This window comes from Arvicanthis niloticus, chromosome 7 (genome assembly GCF_011762505.2).
Source record: "Arvicanthis niloticus isolate mArvNil1 chromosome 7, mArvNil1.pat.X, whole genome shotgun sequence".
Classification (NCBI taxonomy): domain Eukaryota; kingdom Metazoa; phylum Chordata; class Mammalia; order Rodentia; family Muridae; genus Arvicanthis; species Arvicanthis niloticus.
This window is the reverse complement of record NC_047664.1, coordinates 39560484-39580202: the sequence shown is the minus strand read 5'-3', so window position 1 is coordinate 39580202 and position 19719 is coordinate 39560484. Positions and strand designations below refer to the sequence as shown.

Here is a 19719-nt window from a genome sequence, read left to right as displayed (position 1 = left end):
TTTAGATGTAGTCAAATTAGTCTTAGGATGATTAAGATTCTAAAAGCTTTGGCTTAACTGAAGTTTATAACAAGTCCCCTCTTTCTACAGATTCAGATGAAGGGGACTGATCATGCAAAGATCCAGTCCTAAAGAAGATTATAGCAGAAGAGAATCTATCCACTGAACTTGAAACTAACCACACATGATGGAGAGAATACTAGACAAATGCAGGGAAAAGATACTAAACAGGAAACGCTAATGGGTCTTGATAGTTTCCTGAGGAATGACTACGCTTTCCAGCTTCCCTTGAGGACTCTGGAAGTCATTTATGCCCTAGTATGGAGTGGTATCCCATCTTCTTCTCTAGGCATTTTGACCATCCCCATGTGTGAGTGACAAAAAAGTTCCCCTTGCCTGGTCACCTAAGGCTAAACCTTTCTCCCTTCCTCCCTTCCTTTCATCTCTCTACAGTTGCCTTTAACAATCTAATATACGATGCCAATAGGAAATCTGAGCTCTAAAACTTTAGTACTAAAGTATAGACCTTCTTTTATCTCAGGGTTTATAAAAGCACTGTGCAAAATTTTGCATCTCAGGATTTATAAGTTCACTAAGTATGGTTTTAAAAGGCTGTAAAATTCCAAATAAAAGAAAAGTTAGCTTAAAATCTGTAACAAAAAAGGGTTAATAGTTAAAAGTCTATGTACAGATAATCATGTGCTTCATGGCTATAGCATACCATGTATGTAATTTAGATTCAAATCTTGCTTAGAAAAATGGCATGTGTGGAAGGGCTCACCTTACCACTATCTTGGCTGGTGACTTCATCAGGGTAAAAGTATGCCATGTGACCTTGGCTAAGATGATTACATGCCATCCCTCTGCTTACCACCGTATCCCATTTGTTTGGACTAAGGAGGCAACACCAGGCTTCCAAGATGGTTTGTTTTAAAATTGGGCCATCCAAAAACCTGTGATATTTTTGCTATCTTTGTTAAGCTTTAGCTATTTGGAGAAAGTAAGTCATATAAAAAGCTGATATATTATAAAAAGTATACTTTAAGAGGCCAGTCGCTGTGGACTGCATTTATGGCTTAAAGTTTACTTGATACTAAACAAAAATTATAATTTTTTAAGTTTAAACATATCAGGGATAAAATTATAAAACCTTAATCTTATAGAGTTATTAGCTTATTGTAAACTATTTAAGATAACTAAGATATACAAGTCAGTCATCTTATAAATGATCAAATAACTTAATGTGCCTAGAACTATGTTTGTAGTCATGCTAAGTACAAATTAATTCATTTACAGGGATATAGAGTTGGAGGGAGAAAACAACTTTAGTTGCATTTTGTTTTTTTATAGACAGAGTATCTCTATGAAGCCCTAGCTGTCCTGGAACTCACACTGTAGACCAGGCTGTATGAACTCAGACCTGCCTACCTCTGCCTTTGCCTCCAAGTGCTGGGATTAAAGATGTGTGCCATCACCACCTAGCTTGAGTTACTTCTATCTCCTATCACATAATATTCTCTATATGTTGTCCTAAAATAGGTAACTCAAAACAAGCTTAAAGTAAACTTAAAGTGTTTAAATTGATGTTGAATAATATTCAAAATCAAGTATATAAAATTAATAATGAAAACTGAATGCTTAAGTAAAATGGGTTAAATTTACAATACATTGGCAGGACACACCCAGGCTCAAGAAATTCCTTAGAACTCTGTTCACCTAGAGCCAATCCTTCAGTCTCCTCCATAGCACTGTAACACAACACCAGCTGCAGCCTCTCTTGCTCCTATCCACAGTTCTTACAGATCCTACAGATCATCTTCTCCTGGCTTCCCTTCCTCAATTCATCGCTGAATCCAAGCCCCTAACTTAGGCAACAACCCTGCTAATCTACAGGTCATGCTTGCCAGAAAACCAGGCAAGATGCCCACAGAACTCTTCCCTAGCACTGCATCAGACCACCAGCTGCAGACCTCCTTCCCCACTGCCACCGCCATCTCTCATGGATCCCATGAACCATCCCCTCCTGATCTCCTTCTGCTACTCCTCAGGGCATCCCACCCTCCAACAACATCAGGCATACTCTAGGAACACACCAGGACAGGGAAACAAGAAATCCACAGCATTTCCACTCTCTAAAAATCCAGAAAGAAAACAGAAATCAAGGAACAAACCATCCAAACAACAAAGACAAACACAGAAATTAGCACCTAGACCTATAATCACACCAAACCCAGATGCCAGTGTTAAAACACAATCAGTAACAGGCAGAAAAATAAATCCCCACTAGAGCTCAGCTATCCTACCACCATAGGCCCTGACTATTCCAGCACAGCTGAAGCTCAAGGAAAAGGCCTTCAAACCAGCTGTATGAAGCTGATAGAGATCCTGAGAGAGAAGTCACATCAGTTCCTTACAGAAAGCCAAGAAAATAGAAAACACCAATAACAAAACAGTTTAAGGATATGAATAAAATTGAAATGGAATTGGACCTGAAATGGAAATAGAAGGAATAAAGAAAACACAAGCTGAGGGAATTCTAGAAATGAAGATTTTAGGAATTCAAATAGGAACTACAGGACAAGCTTCATCAACAGAATATGAGAAATGGAAGAGAGATGCTGAGGCACTGAAGATATGACAGAAGAAATGGATACATCAGTCAAAGAAAATGTTAAACCTAAAAACTTCCTGACACAAAACATCCAGGAAATCTGGGACTCTATGAAAAGAGCAAATCTAAGGATAATGAGCACAGAGGAAGAAGAAACCCTGCTCCAAGACTCAGAAAATATTTTTAACAAAACCATAAAAGAAAAAAATTTTAACCTCAAGAAAGAAATGGCTATGAAGGTGCAAGAAGCATACAGACCACCAAATAGATTGGGCCTGAAAAGAAAGAAAACAAAGCCCTCTGGCCACATTAATAATCAAAACACTAAACATACAGAACAAAGAAAGAACATTAAAGCTGTAAGGGAAAAGGTCAAGCAACCTACAAAGGCAGACCTAACAGAATTATACTTGATTTCTCAATGGAGACCTTAAAAGCCAGAAGGGCCTGAACAAAAGTGCTGCAGACTCTAAGAGACCACAGATGCCAGCCCAGACTACTATACCCAGCAAAACTTTCAATTACCATAGATGGAGAAAATAAGATGTCCCATGACAAAATCAAATTTAAGTATGTATCTACAAATCCAGCACTACAGAAGATGCTAGACAAAAAAAACCTCAATCCAAGGAGATTAACTACACCCATGAAAACACAGGAAATAAATAATCTCACACCAGCAAAAACAAAGCAGATGCACACATCACCACCACCACAATAACAAGAAATAGCATGAATCAACAATCAATGGTTACTGATATCTCTCAATGGTCTCAATTCCCAATAATGGAAACAAATTTCCAAACAAATGAACCTAAGAAACAAGCTGGTGTAGCTATTTTAATATCTAACAAAATAGACTTCAAACCAAAGTAATCAAAAGAGACGGAAAAGGGCACTACATATTCATCAAAGAAAAAAATAACCAAGAAGACATTCCAGTTCTTTTTTTTTTTTTTTAAAGAATTATTTATTTTATGTATGTGAGTACACTGTAACTGTCTTCAGACACACCAGAAGAGAGCATCCCATTACAGATGGTTGTGAGCCACCATGTGGTTGCTGGGAATTGAACTCAGGATTATAGCCCAACTATGCCCCAAACACAAGGGCACTCAATTTTATAAAAACAAAACAAAACAAACAAAAAAAAAACCCCCAAACAACCCCCCAAAAACAAACAAACAAAAAAACCCCACTATCCTAACTCTCACAAATGAACAGGACATCTAGACAAAAAGTAAACAGAGAAATGCTGGCGATAACAGACATTATAAATCAAATGGACCTAAAAGATATTTACAGAACATTTCATCCAAACACAACAGAAAGTACCTTCTTCTCAAGCCCTTATAGAACTTTCTCTAAAATTAACACATACTTGGATACAGAGCAAATCTTCCACAAGACTTTTGAAATTAGAATAACTTCTTATATCCCATCAAACCACCACGGATTAAAGCTGGATATCAACAACAAAAAACAACAGAAAGCTTACAAACTCAAGGAACTAAGCAACAATAAATAATAGCCTGTATTATTAATATTTCAAACAATATACAAAATCCATCATGCTTGAAAGCAATGACTATGACTTAGACACTTTCTGTTCAGACTCATTCCTTGATGCTGATTTTAACTGACATCTTTTCCAAAGCTTCCAAGTGCTCAGTCCTCATGCAGGAGTCTGGTATAAGCCAATGGTTAACAAACGTTACCTTATCCTACTACAGAACTCTGGGACATGGTCCAGTCAGTTGTATGGAACATTTAACCTTATGTTAATTTTATAATTTAACCTTATATTGATTCATGTTAATCTAGATGTAAAAGTTCTCTTCATGTAACTTTTGTCTCTTAATTTCCTCACAAAGGTGCACAGTCATTACCTCCTGACTTATATCTTAGATCTTTGCCAACTGTTACATTTTATTGTGCCCCCCCCCCTTGGATGGGACCCTCTTCTGAGACACTCTTAACTGCTGCCCACTCATAAGTTAGCCTTGAAGTAGTTATAAAGATCCACACCCCTAAGCCCATAAAAGCAGTTTGGGTCACTTCTGAAAGGGAACTAATGGGCATGGGCCATCTAACTCATCTCTTTTCTTGCCACTCTGGACATTTTGTTGGAGAGCCCACAGACTTAAAACAGCTTGTTTTGGATCTATTAACCTCTGTCTCGTCAGCTCAGATCAGCTTAAATATTCTCTAGGACTTGCTTAACTCCTTGACTGCTGCAGTACTTCAAAATTAAAAAGGACTGGATGCTGCCATGCTTACACCTTGATAATATGAACTGAGCCTCTGAACCTGTAAGTCAACCCCAATTAAAAGTTGTCCTTTATAAGACACCTTGGTCATGGTATCTGTTCACAGCAGTAAAACTTTAAAGACGCCCAGACAACAGGGAAGGGTAATGGGGAAGAGAAGAAATAAAAGAAGAGGAAACAGGAGAGAAGTGGGTAGGGAAAGGGACTTTAAGTGTTAAGAGTGAAGAAAAGACAAGGTGAGAAGACACAGTAGGGCAGAATGGCTACTCAAAACACACAAACTTAAGAGTTATAGAAGTGGAACCAGAAAGCAAAGGAGCAGAAATCTGAGGTATTGGAGAGGCAAAATTAAAAGCAAATACTTGAGGTTTCAGGACAAAAAGAGGGCCAAGAGGGGCCCACTGAAAGCATGGGAAAGGGTCTCTAATAACAGATGATGAAAGCACAAACAAACAGAACACTACATGTGCCCTCCTCTACATGGGCTGATAGAGGACATAAACAGAACCTCTGAACATTATCACTAGTTCTCAATAAAGAAGCTACACACTTGGGAAACATTAAGAAATACCAGGGCTAGGTGAATAATCTATTAAGTTCCTTTAAAAATTCTTTTAACTCTCATAGGTTTCTGAGGCAAGGAAAGGAGCTTTAACAAACAGAGAGGTATCCTGTGATCAAAAAGGCCATCTCGGGACTATAGCAAATTTATGGCTTTGAGTTTATTGTTAGGAGGTTTCCCATATTTTATTTAGAAATAGCTGGGAGGAGTGTACAGACAACAGTTCAGGTGACCTTACATGGATAGTTGGTTTTCAAAACGTCAGAAGTCCATAGAATTGATGCTACAAAAATTTATATATTAATGTCCGTTCTGATTAGAGACCTGTCTGCTCCTGACAGCTTCCTATTGTGGATTCTAAGAAGAAATTGAGCATCCTTGGAGTTATGCCAGTTGTGTGGTGATAGCCACTAGGCAAGAATTGCCTCTTTCCATCTACAGACAAATTACTGTCCAGATGAGGACACATTTGCAGAATAGTCGACTGATTATATCTGCCTAGACAGAGTAATCAGCCCTTAATAATCCTGCATCACTAAGGTCTGTCTGATGACTCTGGGCCAGAAGGCTGAAGATTTGATGCTCAAACGTTCGGTAGTATAGGGGCTTTTCAGGTGTTCAGTGATCTCTATAAATTAGCTAAGTTTTAGAAGCTACGTTTAGTGCTTCCCATAACTTCAGTTAACTCAGTCATTCTGGATTTCTGACGGGGTTGAAGACCCATAGTCTCATAGCCAATCCTGGCTATTTACTTTGAGAGAAAAGATCTGAGTAGATAGTTTTCAGCTGACATTCATTCTAAAGCAAAAAAAAAAAAAAAAAAAAAAAAAAAAAGCCATGATCAAAAGTAAGTGTTTTAGTTAGAAGAGATGACAGAGGTTCTGGTTAGTCAACAAAATGATGGACTGGGTATTAGGACTATCTTGTACCTCACTGGTACAATTAGGAATAAGTATGCTCTAACTGTATTTTGAGAGAAAAGTTTTACTTTACCAGGAAGAGTGATATGTAGGAGGAGCTAAGTGGGAAGGAGTATTGAGAGGAAGAGATGGAGTAAGGAGAGAAGATGAAGGAGAGGAGAAGCTAGGTGATGAGAGAGAGAAAGAGAGAGGGGGCATGGAGGCAGATGTTCACATGTCTCCACCAGTCAAAGATAGTTTTTATATCTAGGTTGGGTATTGGGTTACGCTTCTGATTGAGCATTACCAAACTTATAAATCCTTTGATTAACATTTTAAAAAAATTGTATAAAAGCAAAAAGGAAAGGGGGGGCATGGAACAGGGGTTTTCTAGGGAGGGGAAATGGGGAAAGTGGATGGCATCTTAAATGTAAATAAAATAAAATAAGGAAAAAAAAAAGGCCATCTCAGTCTAACATTCATTTAGATAAGACTTGCCTGTGGGAAGACACACAGTGGACATGATCCTAAAGAGAAATAATCTCCATGGTTTTTAGAATTAGACAAGCTATTCAAATTTTCACATGTAAAAATAGATAATATCCATAAAATTCTAAAGAAAGATGGGAATTTTATCAGAAAACCACAATAATTTTAAAATGTGCTTCTACAAGCACATGGTGGCTCATGCCTTTAGTCTCAGCACTTGGCAGGCAGAGGCAGGTGGATTACTGTCAGTCTGAGGCACTGAGGTTTGAGGCCAGTTCTAGTCAAGCTAGGGCTCCAGTCTCAAAAATAATTAATTTGTTAGTTAAATAAAAAAATTAAAATGTGCTATTTATTAAATGAGTGAACAACTGGTGTAACAAAAACGTAAATGAAACTATATAATCACGAGTTCTTAACATTTGATAAAGATAGGATTTCACATCAATAAGGGTAAATCTACAAGTCATTCTTTTGTTTTTTGTTTTTTTGTTTTTGTTTTGTTTTTTTTTTTTTTGGTTTCTTGAGACAGGGTTTCTCTGTGTAGTCCAGGCTGTCCTGGAACTCACTCTGTAGACCAGGCTGGCCTCGAACTCAGAAATCCACCTGCCTCTGCCTCCCAAGTGCTGGGATTAAAGGTGTGTGCCACCACTGCCCTGCCTACAAATCATTCTTAAATGCTGAGTAATAATGAAAAAAAAAAAATGTAAACCCAGACACCATCATCCAAAGGCCAATACAAAGCTGAATCAGGGCCATCTGGCAAGAGCCCTCTAAACTGATAGAAAACCCTAGTTGACAAGGGTGCCAAGGTTATAGGTCTATAGTGAACATCTGCTTTCTCCCCTGAAGCTACAATTTTGGTTTGTGTTGGGCAGTTGTACTATCTTATAAGGTTGACAGAGGGAAAAGGCACATGGAACCTGCTTGGCTTGGCTGTGTGTCTTCACAACATGGCAATGAACCTTACCTATGAACAGAACTATGTACTGAGCCCCAGGAGTCCTTGAGACACGTCTTTCTAAATCCAAGGTGTTCTTGGGGAGTCAATAAAAGAACAACACCCAGAGACCACAGATCTTTACTCTAATATAAAATTCCTAAATATCTGTAAAGCTACCATAAACTAGGCTAGAAGACAAATGACAAGCAAAATTTAAATCCTATGTTACAGGGCTTCTTTCTATGTAAGCATGAACATGCTACATGGAAATTCATGTTCAGAAATAAGCAGGGAGCAGTACCTTATAGTTGGCGTGAGTGGCTTTCAGGACATCATGCAGTTTGAGGTAGGAAGGGAGATGGTAGAAACTCCCCAGTGAAGATGATTTACTTGCTGTGACAGGTCCTGAGGTGTCTGACTGTCGAGAGGCTTAGAAACAAACAAACAAACAAAACAAAACACCAAAACCCAAAAATTAAACTTTTAAACCTAAGGAAAAAACTTTCTGAGTTTAACAGCAATTACTGCAATGATGACTTTTCAGAATGGTCTAGCAGAAACATTCAAGTCTTTTCCCTGACTTTTGAAGTATGTGCTCTGGGAGGTAGTGAGGAATTGAGTAAAATCCTAAGAGCCTGAGAGTAAAAGAATGGAAAGAAGAGGCGGGCAGAAGAGCATCAGCTGATGGAGTCAGCTGTGGTCTCAGCTGACCAAACGGCTGAAGCCAGCCTCAGGATCCCTTGGTCTAAGTAAGGTTCCAGGGGCACATGGGGCTGACCCCCAAGACAAACGAGCTCTGGGCCCATTCATTAAGTGATGTGAACATGTTCTGAAAACTGTAAAGGGTGTATACATTACTACACTGAGACTAAAGTGCCAAGTGCCAAGCAGAGAAGTCTCCTGCTCTTCATCTTTATTTAAATTTCTAAGGATTTCTCACTTGGAGGGCTTGGTTTGAGAGATCATCAGTTACATTTTCAAGTCTGTAGCTTTTACTTACACAGGTAAATCCTCCTGCACTACTCTAGCCAATCTTTGGAAAGAACATGTTTTAAGATTTCATAGTTAGTCAAAGAATACATTCACAGAGTACTTTTAAGAGACCTATTGTATAGTCCTGCTACAAGGTTAACTTATCAAATACATGAAAACCATGAGGGAATATTTAAAGCTTTCTCACCAAAAAAAAAAAAGTCAAGTACAAAGCTAAGGTGTATGTATATACATGCGGCTTACAGACAAGTGCTCTGTAGCATGTGTGACGAACCTGCTTGAGTGAACATGCACAGACAGAAGGCAGCCACAGGACACAGGGATCACTTGCTTCCCATCCCAAAAGAGCATAGACAGGACTCTGTTACTTCGACTATGTCAAAACTCTGGTCCTTTTGACCTGACATCTCCCCAAGTACAGAAGCCCCTCCAAACATCTGTGTGATGTCTAGACTCCTCCAGATCAGAGGACTATCTCCACTGTGTCTTTCTGTCTCTGTCCTCTTAGTTTTAAGTAAGTTCTCACTTCATAAAATCAAACTGGCCTCAAACTCTCAATCCACTCCACCTCCTGAGCAGTTAAAGCAGTTAGATTATCCCTGGCTTCTACTGTCTTGTTACCTCTCCCAAACAAATTCCTTATCAGAATTCTTCCCATATCATAATTGTTTTGTTTGTTTTTGACTCCCACCACCCACATCTACTCCTAGCCATCTTGCCCCTTTAATAAAAATTCAGAATTCTTTCTTGCAAGAAGGGGAGAAGGAAGTAAGCACAGAAAAGCATGCTTCTTGCTATAGCTTTGCTCTATAAAGTGATAGTTTATCACACAGACACTTAGGAAGCACCCAGAGAGCTCTTCCCTGATTGTACTGCAGTGGACCAGCTTTCCTACTTACAGTGTTTACACTTCTGCACCACAGGCAGCCCTCTGCCCTCCAGAAATTTCTTCCTACCTGCACTGGCCTCACCACTTTTCTTGGGACTCATTGGAGTAGATGCTTGTTCTCCTGGTTCTTTCTCCTTCCCTTTCCGTCGAATAGGACTTAGAGAAGGAGGGTTTGTTAGAGAAGGCAAAGCTGCCTAAAATAAAAAACAAAAATATAATGGGATAAAGCTAATACAGGAACCAAAACCTAAAACTACTAATATACAATTCTACTATGTATTGGAAAGTTCTAGCCCAGGCAACTCATGGCCTTTGAGCTCCTATTACAGAGCTCAGATACTACAGAGATAATTCTACTTTCACCCACATAACTGTACATGGCAGGTATGGCTCTGAACTTCCTCACCAGCACTGGGAATAGGTTGGAGAAGGGAGAGCCTCCAGCAAGTTAAAAGGACCTAAAGTCACTGATACTCCCAACCATGTCCACTCTAAGAAAAGGCAATCAGGACATTTTCTATGAACCATCACATGAGTAAGCATAGTGGAACATTTAAATTTTCATTTTTAAAATTATGTGAGGAAACAGTGTTCTGAATTAAGCCAACTGCTCAATGTCATAGCTAAAACCCAACAAGTCAACAGCCCAGATGTGAGCCATGCTCTCCAATATGCAACCCCAAGGATATATGGGACAATCAGGATCCTACACACACAGAAGAAAGGTGGTACAGGAGGACAGGAACAACATAGTGAGAGGCAGGCACATCAGGTCGTTGCTGTCCTCCCAACTCCCTTTCTGGTCTAAGCCTCTGCCCTACTCATCTGTTGAAATCAAGAAAACGCAATAAAGGAGGAGAGGGCTTCAGAATGAGGTCATGGTGGCAGGACCCTCATAAATAGAATCATTGCTCCTATGAAAAGAGACTCTAGGAGTTCCCTTTCCCCATCCTCCACAAGAAGGCCAGAATTAACCAGGGGTCAAATCTGTCAGTACCTTTTTAGCTTTTAGAACTGTGAGAATAAGTAGACACTGAGGCTTTGCAATGATGGAAACCTAAACTGGGTGAGTCACTATGCACTTCTGATACTCATCTATAAAGACAAGCAGCGTATCAGGACGAATGGCTGTGGTCAGTATATGGAAGTACATGTACATGGAAGGAGGCAGGAAGGCTGCAGGGGGCAGGTGAGAAACTATCAAACTGAAGTAACTTTTGGTATAAAGAACCTGTTATAAACCCACCAAGTGTATGAGAACATCAGAATTGTCCAGGAGAAGCACACCCAGAGACAAAAAGCAGAGTAATGGCTATCCAAAGACAGGGGCATGGAAGGATTTTAGAGTCACAATTACAAGGTTGACTGTAGTCATGTGCACACAACTCTGTGGCATAATTTTAAAAACAAAACAACCATGTGGTGACTCACACTGTAATTCCAGTATTTGGGAGGTTGAACTGAGAGAATCACCCATGAATCAGAGGCAATTCTGGGATACATAGTAAGTTTCAGGCCAGTTGGCCTAGACTCAAACAAAACTAAATTGCATACTTGAATTTTATGGAATGTGAATTACCTCAATAATATGATTTTCAAAAATAGGCCAGTGCAGATTCACCAGTTTATACCAGAATCCAGAAATGAAAAGGTGCATATTAATGAACATGTACACTAACGCCAAAGGGATGTCTGTGCACATGTACATGTAGGTATACTTATGCTCATTTTTATTTTCTGAGACAGGGTTTCTCTGTGTAGCCCTGGATGTCCTGGAACTTACTCTGTAGACCAGGCTGGTCTCAAACTCAGAGATTCACTTGTTTCTGCCTCCCAAGTGCTGGGATTAAATGCATGTACCACTACCACCCAACCTTATGTAAAATTTTGAACAAAGTATTTAATAGTAAAAATAAAGAATAGTGAGCTGAAATAAAACTATGGTGGCTCCTGTTTCTATCATGACAAAGTACAAAGTGTGAGAAGAGAGCAGGTACAAAGGAGGGAAAGATAAGAAGGCCAGGCTCTGGCTAAGGCATTTGACACACTTGAGTCAGCCTCACAGAAGTGTCAGGGGCAGCCCTCCGTATACACTGAAGGCCTTGAATCAGCCATAGGCCTGACATAAATGGCTGCTAATACAAAGTCGTGGGTCTCTGTGGAAAAACACTGAAACAGATATTGTAAACAAGCAGCTTTGGTGAAAAGTTGCCAAGCCTAAGTTGTCATAGACCTTGTAGATAGGTAAGTAGTCTGGGTGGATAGTACCAACTTAAATAAGGACAAGTGAATCATAGGTGGTGTCATCCCCTTCCCCACATCCTGCCTTTTTGTGTATATAACCCCTGTGTGAAAAAGTAAAAATAGTGATCTGACCAGACTACAGACAGGTCGCCATTCTTTGCATCTTTGGCTGTCCCCCCACCCACTCTCCTTCAGGTGACCTCCCCGGACCCCTGTTTAATGCCCTGTGGAACAGGACACAGAAGCATCACCAGGATAGTAGGCACACAGAACTAAGGCTCCACAGAGTTGAAGCCCTGACAGACATGGGTACATCAGCAGCCTGATTCCCTAGCTGACTGCTCAGTAGCCTATTTAGTCAGTTCAGTTCAGTCACACAACCACATTTCAAAAACACAAGTGCCTGTGTTAGGCGGTAGGTGACTACTGTTGTGGCTGGTACGGACATGGAAAATTTCCACCATGGCAGAAGTCCCAGAGAATAGAAAGAAAGTAGGTGATCCACAGGACGGCACCTTTAACAGTGGACAAAAAAAACAAAAACAAAAACAAAAAAAAAACAACCTGAACCAGACAATGCAGGATGTTGGAAGAAACACAGGAAGCCATATCACTCGGGGTAAAAAGTAGCCCAGAGGATAGAAAGGCTGTCAAAGTACCCAAAAAACTGAAATGACTGCCATTGCAGGAAGTACTCTGAAAGGTGGCATCAGAAACCAGACAGACTGGAGTTGAAGAACGGATGGCTCAAGTAGGGGAACAGGGTCCCGCCAGAAAAGGCCAAAGACCTCAACACGCAAGTCCATGCCTAAGCAGATGGAAGGACTTTGTGGGTAGTATGATTCTTCAAAGGCTTTATTGTGACGGGGAAAAGAAAGCAAGCGAAGGAACCTGGGAGATTAAGGGGAAATTATCACTTCTGAGCTTCATGGCTGACATCAAAAAAGAATACAAAATAACTACATCTTTATGTTAAATACAGTGTCTGAATAAACTATTTTCTTCACTTATAGCAAGAACTAGAGAAGGAACAGACTACTAACATGGGTGTTCAGTAACTTCAGTCATTAGGCAGATGATAATGGCTGCCCACAAGGAACAAGTTACCTTGATTGCTGGTCCAGGAGTCACATCATCCAAGACATGAGCACAGATATTGATCACCTTCAGCAGGTGGGAAAAAAGCTGCTCCACCATGGGCACCAGAGTCCGATCCCCCAGAGCAGGCCAGATTTCTTCTTGTCTGGCGGCTGCTGAGTTGGCTTCTTCTTCAGAGGTCCATGAACTTCTCAGAGACTTGGGGGCACTTGCTGTGACATAGGCACACATATTACTCTACCTCCAATGTGTGAGGTGGGAAGTGGTTGTGGTTTAAGTTTCTCACTGATCTGTGCTAACATACGGATGAACCTCTACATCTAAACAGATGTCTTGAACTCACATAAAAGTGCTGCTTGGCCCCCAAGCCTCAATCTTCCAAAAAGTCACCACTATCCTCCAACTATAGGTATGATCCTCACAACTGAGATGCAGTTGGAGATCAGGCCTGGAGATGTTGCCTCCATTATGCTTTCTACCCCCTTTCTCTACTCCTAAAAGTGCACTCATGGCTCAATCTTTTCCCATAAACACAGAACCTCCCTACAAATTCCAGCCCAAACTTAAGTCAGGCTGAGAGATCTCCATAAAACATATCAATGACATACAAGTCATTAGTTTTCAATAGGACCTGGTACCCTATCCCCAAGTAGATTCAATGTTTTCTGACCTGGCTGGCCATATTCTCCATTCTTACTCAGGTGATATCCACAGTAACTTATAATCAATATTAAATAATTTTTCAGTTTTCCAAATCCTTACATATGCAATATCTCACCTGGTATATCCTTTTCTATTAACCTATAAATCTAACCAAATAAGAATGTATACAGCTGCTCTGCTGCTCCTGTGCTTGTCTGTGTGTATCTCCTGCTACTCTATAACCCCTTAAAGAATACAACCCTACCTGTTACAGACCAAGCCTACACCAAACCACTACCTGGCACAGAGTGCCCAGAAAACAAAATCCAAATGAGTTTATCCACAGTAAAATGGAATTTAAAAAAAGAAAATCACACCCAAATACCACCACCAAAGGCTCACTGAATTAAACCTTTTGTAACCTACACACACCCAAGCCTAAAAATACTCAGCATATAACTACTCCCTTCATACACATTCACATAAACAGACAACATCTCAAATCTGGATTAAGGAAAACAACTGTCCCCCCAAAAACCAGCTGTTCCCCAAAATAACAATCGTGTTCTTGTAACCTGAATACCTGTCACCAGCAAATCAGAACTAAGTCTAAGAGCCTATTTCTGCCAGTACCTGCCAGCAAGTTTCCAGCCAAAATCAAGGCATCCTGATGGGCTGAGAGATCCAGCGGGAACCAAGCTGATGAAAGCAAGGTGAGAATCATGGAGGCCATCCCAACAGTGCAGCTCTTCCTGGACTCATCAGAGGCACTCAGTGGGGGCACTCTGAAAGCAGACATTTCCAAAGTCAAACATGAAGTTTCAAGCCCTGTGAAAATATGCCACAAGCCACCCATTTTACCTCTTGACCTTGTTTGTTGATGTAGTTTGGGTTACTTAAGATAGGGTCTCACTCTCATTTATGTAGTCCTTAGGGCCTGGAACACACTGCCTGTGCTGTGCTGCAAAATGTGACAAACTTCCTACCTCTGCTTAACAAGTACTGAGGTTACAGGTGTGAGCCACTATCATTTTAAAACTGCTAACCAACTAACATTCTTCCTGTAAATCACAACCAAGTGACAAAAGTCACCTGGGAAATAAAATCACTCAGTAGAGTTCATTGAGAGAACTAAAATGATTATTCTGATGAAGTTCAAATTTTCTTCCCCTTTTGACTTAGCAGACTGTACTCCAATGTCAAAGTTGTTCAAAAGGGCAGAACCTATGATTGGAACCTATAACTGCTTTGTCAGGATTCACACAAAGAACAGAACAATCACTCTAAATGACAAAGCATGCAACTGTTAGTTGGCCATATATTTACACTCAGAAGAAATCTTTAGATTTCCTTCCAGATATGATGGGAACCCCCCAAAGTTTCTCAGTCATCAGCACAAGTGAAGGTTTGCTTATTAGTGCTGAGAAAACTACATTATACACAGATGGCAGTAGGCTGTCTACTGGGGAAATTATTTTGTAAGGGAACATAACAGAAGTACACTATTTCCTAAAGCACACTCTTAAAGCTCATCACAATTCTGGATGTTAAGTGACTTTCATTACCTAGTAATTTTAGAAAGACTTAAACTAATGAGCAAGTTTTTATCTGCATATGAAAATTCCTTAATGAGCCCACAGATGATACCCTCAGACCCCTAAAGATGCCTACAAGCATCTTTAATTCATAAGAGACACAACTGTTTCAGCATCCCCAATAATTTCTTCACTAGTTTCACACATCTCACAGCAGAAACAAAGGTTCCAGCATATATTTTTCAAAAAAAAAAAAAAAAAAAGCAAAGAGATCCAACATAAAAGGAAAAGGAAGGGAAAGAAAGGTAGAGAAGGGGAGAAAAAGGAAGGGGGTTGGAGTAGAAAGAAAAAGAAAGACCCTGCAGCTGTGCTTGTTTTGGGTAGGTAGTTGACTTGCACACTGAGGAATGTACATACCCACAGTGCCATCCTAAACTCCAAGTGCAAACTGGAAAGGCTGCTGAGAGAAGACACAAGGCTTCACAGCATCCAAACTGCAAAAGAAAGGAATGGAAAAACTACATTCAAACACCACAAAAGGCTTACTGAATTAAACCTATACACACACAAAACAAATTAAACAAAAACTGAGACCTGTAAGTAACTACAGGATGGTCATCCTACCATTGGACACCGCATGCTTTAAAAAACAGAGCTGGACACACCTGTCAGTAAAACTTTGTTAGAGCCCACAGAAAGGCAGCCAGCAGCTCCTGCTAGGAACTCTAATTGTCCAGGGAGACTCAAAGTCTCTCTAGAAGTTTCTCTCTTCCTCCCTCAAGACCTCAGCTCAAAATGATTAAAATAAACCTCCAGATCAGACCCATCCTTTGACATGTGCAGATCACAATTAAAATGAATTTCATATCCTAAACAAATTTAAATTTGAAAGGCAAGATAAATTTGCAAAGACAAAAGGCAAATTTGAAAATTAGCAAGACAGCTGAAATCTCAACTGTGTGTCTCTCAACAATGTCCAAGTATTTCTTCATTGGACAAATAAAGGTCTTTCAAAAACCCATTATATAATAAAACGGCAAAATATTCCTCTTTCTGATTTTAAAAGTTACACGTGATTATTTTAGAAAATTTATGAATACTTGAAAATTTTAAGTATGAAAATGAAAGTTAGTCACAATCCTAAAAATCATACCAGCAATTTTCTGCTTGTCTTTTTTCTGAGTTTGTAAAGACTGGACACATATAAATATTACTTTTCTAACCTAGAATCAAACTACATTTCCAAGACGTTTTTATTCTGTCATTCAACATTAAAACTTAGATTATATGTCTCCATATCATTAAAATTCTCCAAAGCAATATATCAACAGGTGTCTAACATATTACTGTATGTTATTTAGTATTTTATTGTAATTGGAATATAATCATTCTTGGATTCTTATATATTAGTTCTTTTCCAGTTTTAGTGTGATTTAAAAAAAATGTAGTTGGCACTTTTTTTTTTTGTCTACTCCTTTAGTATAAGTTACAAAGTCAGAGTCAATTATTCTAGAGGCATTCTAAATTTTTGGTACATTAATATCAATTTGGTACATTGGTATCAATTCAGATTATCAGGTTTTAAAATTTATAGTTAAATTATATTTATGCCACATGCACATATAGAGTTCAGAGGACTTCTAGGGGTCTGTTCTCTCCCTTCAAATGTATGGGTCCTGGGGATCTGATTCAGGCCATTAGGCTAAAAACAAAATGCCTTTACCTGCTGCCCCATCTGGAGAGCCTGCTCCTGAAAATCACTATGTAGACCAGGCTGGCCTCAAACTCTGAGATCTACCTGCCTCTGCCTTCCAAGTGCTAAGATTAAAGGCATGAGCCAGCATCACTCAGTCCATTTTAGAACTTTTATATGACTTACGTTCTAGGTTGGATAAATTATTTACAATGAATGCATGTTACTTTAGAGTCTGTTGAAAGAAGTATACTTCCTTATAAAGTACCTCATGAGAGAGAGCCCTCACACAGGTCCTTCCCATTGTAAAAGACATGCAGGGTGATCGATCCTCTTAAGCCCAAGTGAGGACACTTACTGTCAGTGCCCGTGTAGTTGATGTAATGAGTTCATGAGAAACTGCGGCAACAATTCTTGAGAGGTTGTTTTCCATGGTGACATCTGTTATACTTGGCAGTAAGCTATAGCCTCTATAGATTCTAGTAAGAAAAAATACAGAGGCTCTAAAACCATATACTTTTCATGATCAAATGACATTTAAAAGTTTATGATTAAGGTTCAGAAGAAAGTAAAGCAGCATTGACTTTAGAGTAAAATAGAGGCTGAGAATGAGGCTGGGGTCTGGCTCAGTAATAGAGTACTTGCTTAGCATGCAAAAGGCCTTTCCAAAAAGACTGGAGTAAGTTTGTTCATCATTTAAAAAAGGAAAAAAACAAAAAACAAAAAACAAAAAACAAACAAACAAAAAAAACCAAAAAAAACCAACCAAACAAACAAAAAAAAACGCCTAACTTCTCCTTCACTAGATACCTCACACATTCTTTACAGTGTGCTGTTGGCTGATTTTTTTTTTTTCTTAAGTTGGTTTTTCCATGAGAAAAGATGAGAGTCATTTAGGAGTAATGACTTCAAAATTTGATGAGTTGAGTGAAAATTTTTTATGTGGACAGGTTTTCAGATGACATATGACATTCACTAACAAAAATACAATTATCAGATAAAGAACTTAAAGAACTCATTGCAAGACTGAGGACATCATTGTTATGTGACTGAGACCACAGGGGGCTGTGGCAAACCATGATGTCAGATAAATATCCTATTAATGAACAAAGGCTTCCTCTTTTAGGGGCTGCATGTGGTTTTAAGAAAAGAGACCAGGAAAGCCGGCACCATGGGAGGCATACTTTGCTGACAAAGCAAGGTGCTGTGGACAGTGTACCTGGTTATGGTGCTGACGGAGAAGTGCGATGGTGGCTGCGTCTCATGCATGAGGAGCTTCAGGTATACACTACTTTGATCTCTTGCTACAGCCACGACTGGATCAGCCTGTCCTTGGTCACACTTATAAAACAGCTTTGGGACAAGCCTGTTGTGAAAGGAAAACTGATCTACACAGATGGTACGTGAAATTCACCCATTACCACTCCTTTCCCCAGATGGCTAACCAAGCAATGCCTACAACAGCCATCAGAGCTGTGCACAACAATTATATCCAGGAGGCAGAAAGAAGCAGAACTCTCATTCTTAGTGCTGATCTCTAAACTACAAATTTAACAATGAAAGCACATTAGTTTACAATAATAGGCTAGTGATTTGGTTTTTTTCAAATTATCACTTTATTAAGTTCTTTTTAAATAATTAAGTGGGGTTCCTTCTGCCTTCCCCATTCTCTTACTATATATTTCAACCAAAGAATAGATAAATACTGGTAAAACACCTTGTTAATGATGTTGCAGCAACATGTCGAACTCTGGGGTCTTCATCTCCAAGCAAATAAATGACCACATTATTGAGTACTCGTTCTTGTAGTTTAAGAAACTTTAGAGAGACAAATAATAAAAATTAATTTAATTTCTATAATGTTGTTTTTGTTGTTGTTTTATTTGGGGGAGTTTGGATTTTTTGAAATACAGTCTTATTATGTAGCTTTGGCTAGTCTGAAATTCACTATTTAGATAAGGTTGGCTAGTGTTGAACTCCCCAAGATCTGCCTGCCTCTGTCTTCCAAGTGCTGGAATTAAAGGCATGGCCCACTATATCCAGCTAGTTAAGAAAGGCACTTTGGAAAGCTAGTCAGGAAGAATTCAGGATGACTTATTTTAAATCCATGCCATATACTGACAAGTTTCATGACATAAAGGGTTAAATATATAGCACAACACAGGCATTCAGCAGGACTTCACACCACTAGGGAGACCCTGTTAAGACAATTTCCAGAAGATAAGGCCCACAGTCTCACAAAATGAACTGCTTACCCCGGTATAATGATGAGTCCCTCGGTGTAAACTTTCTGCTTTTGCCTCCAAAAAACTCACCAGCCTAACAAAAGAGCACATTCAACAGAGATGTTATTCACTGAGCAAACAGTGCATCACCTGTAGCCCTCAGACAGCTCAACATGAAAGCAGTCTCTCAGAGGCAGCCTAAATGTCTTCTCTAAGTTCTTGACTAAACAAGTGAGTACTGGATAAACCGTTTTTCAGCTAAATACAAACCTACTACTTCAAGAGTAAGTGTTCCAGGACTGAGCTTGAACAGAGAGAGGACAAGTACACTGAAACTCCCACCCAAGTGACCAGCTGTGGGCCCCATTCCACAGTCCTAATTACAACGACAGAATAATCCTTCTTTTAGAGATAGTCTGAAGATGAGACACAAAAACCAATAAGATCTACAGTGGCTTTAAAAATCAAACAAATAGGCTGGAGAGATGGTTCCATGGTTAAGAGCATTGGCTGCTCTTCCAGAGGAGCAGAGTTCCATTGCCAGAAGCTACAGACAGCTCACAACTGTCTATAACTCCAGTTTCAAGGGTTACAACTCCTTTTTCTGGATTCCATGGGCACTACATGCA

The 19719-nt window shown here is 39.5% G+C and overlaps 1 protein-coding gene across 1 annotated transcript in view; it reads right to left on the bottom strand.

Annotated features, from left to right (window-relative positions):
- Htt (huntingtin) overlaps window positions 1-19719 on the bottom strand; it is a 144171-nt gene that overhangs the window by 65176 nt on the left and 59276 nt on the right. The window contains exons 20-28 of the mRNA XM_034508291.2: window positions 19121-19184; window positions 18583-18683; window positions 18085-18231; window positions 17224-17344; window positions 15590-15666; window positions 14271-14422; window positions 13005-13207; window positions 9721-9847; window positions 8073-8200 (exon numbers count right to left, since the gene is read on the bottom strand). Coding sequence (XP_034364182.1) covers window positions 8073-8200; window positions 9721-9847; window positions 13005-13207; window positions 14271-14422; window positions 15590-15666; window positions 17224-17344; window positions 18085-18231; window positions 18583-18683; window positions 19121-19184 — 1120 coding nt within the window. The remainder of the gene's footprint in view (window positions 1-8072; window positions 8201-9720; window positions 9848-13004; window positions 13208-14270; window positions 14423-15589; window positions 15667-17223; window positions 17345-18084; window positions 18232-18582; window positions 18684-19120; window positions 19185-19719) is intronic.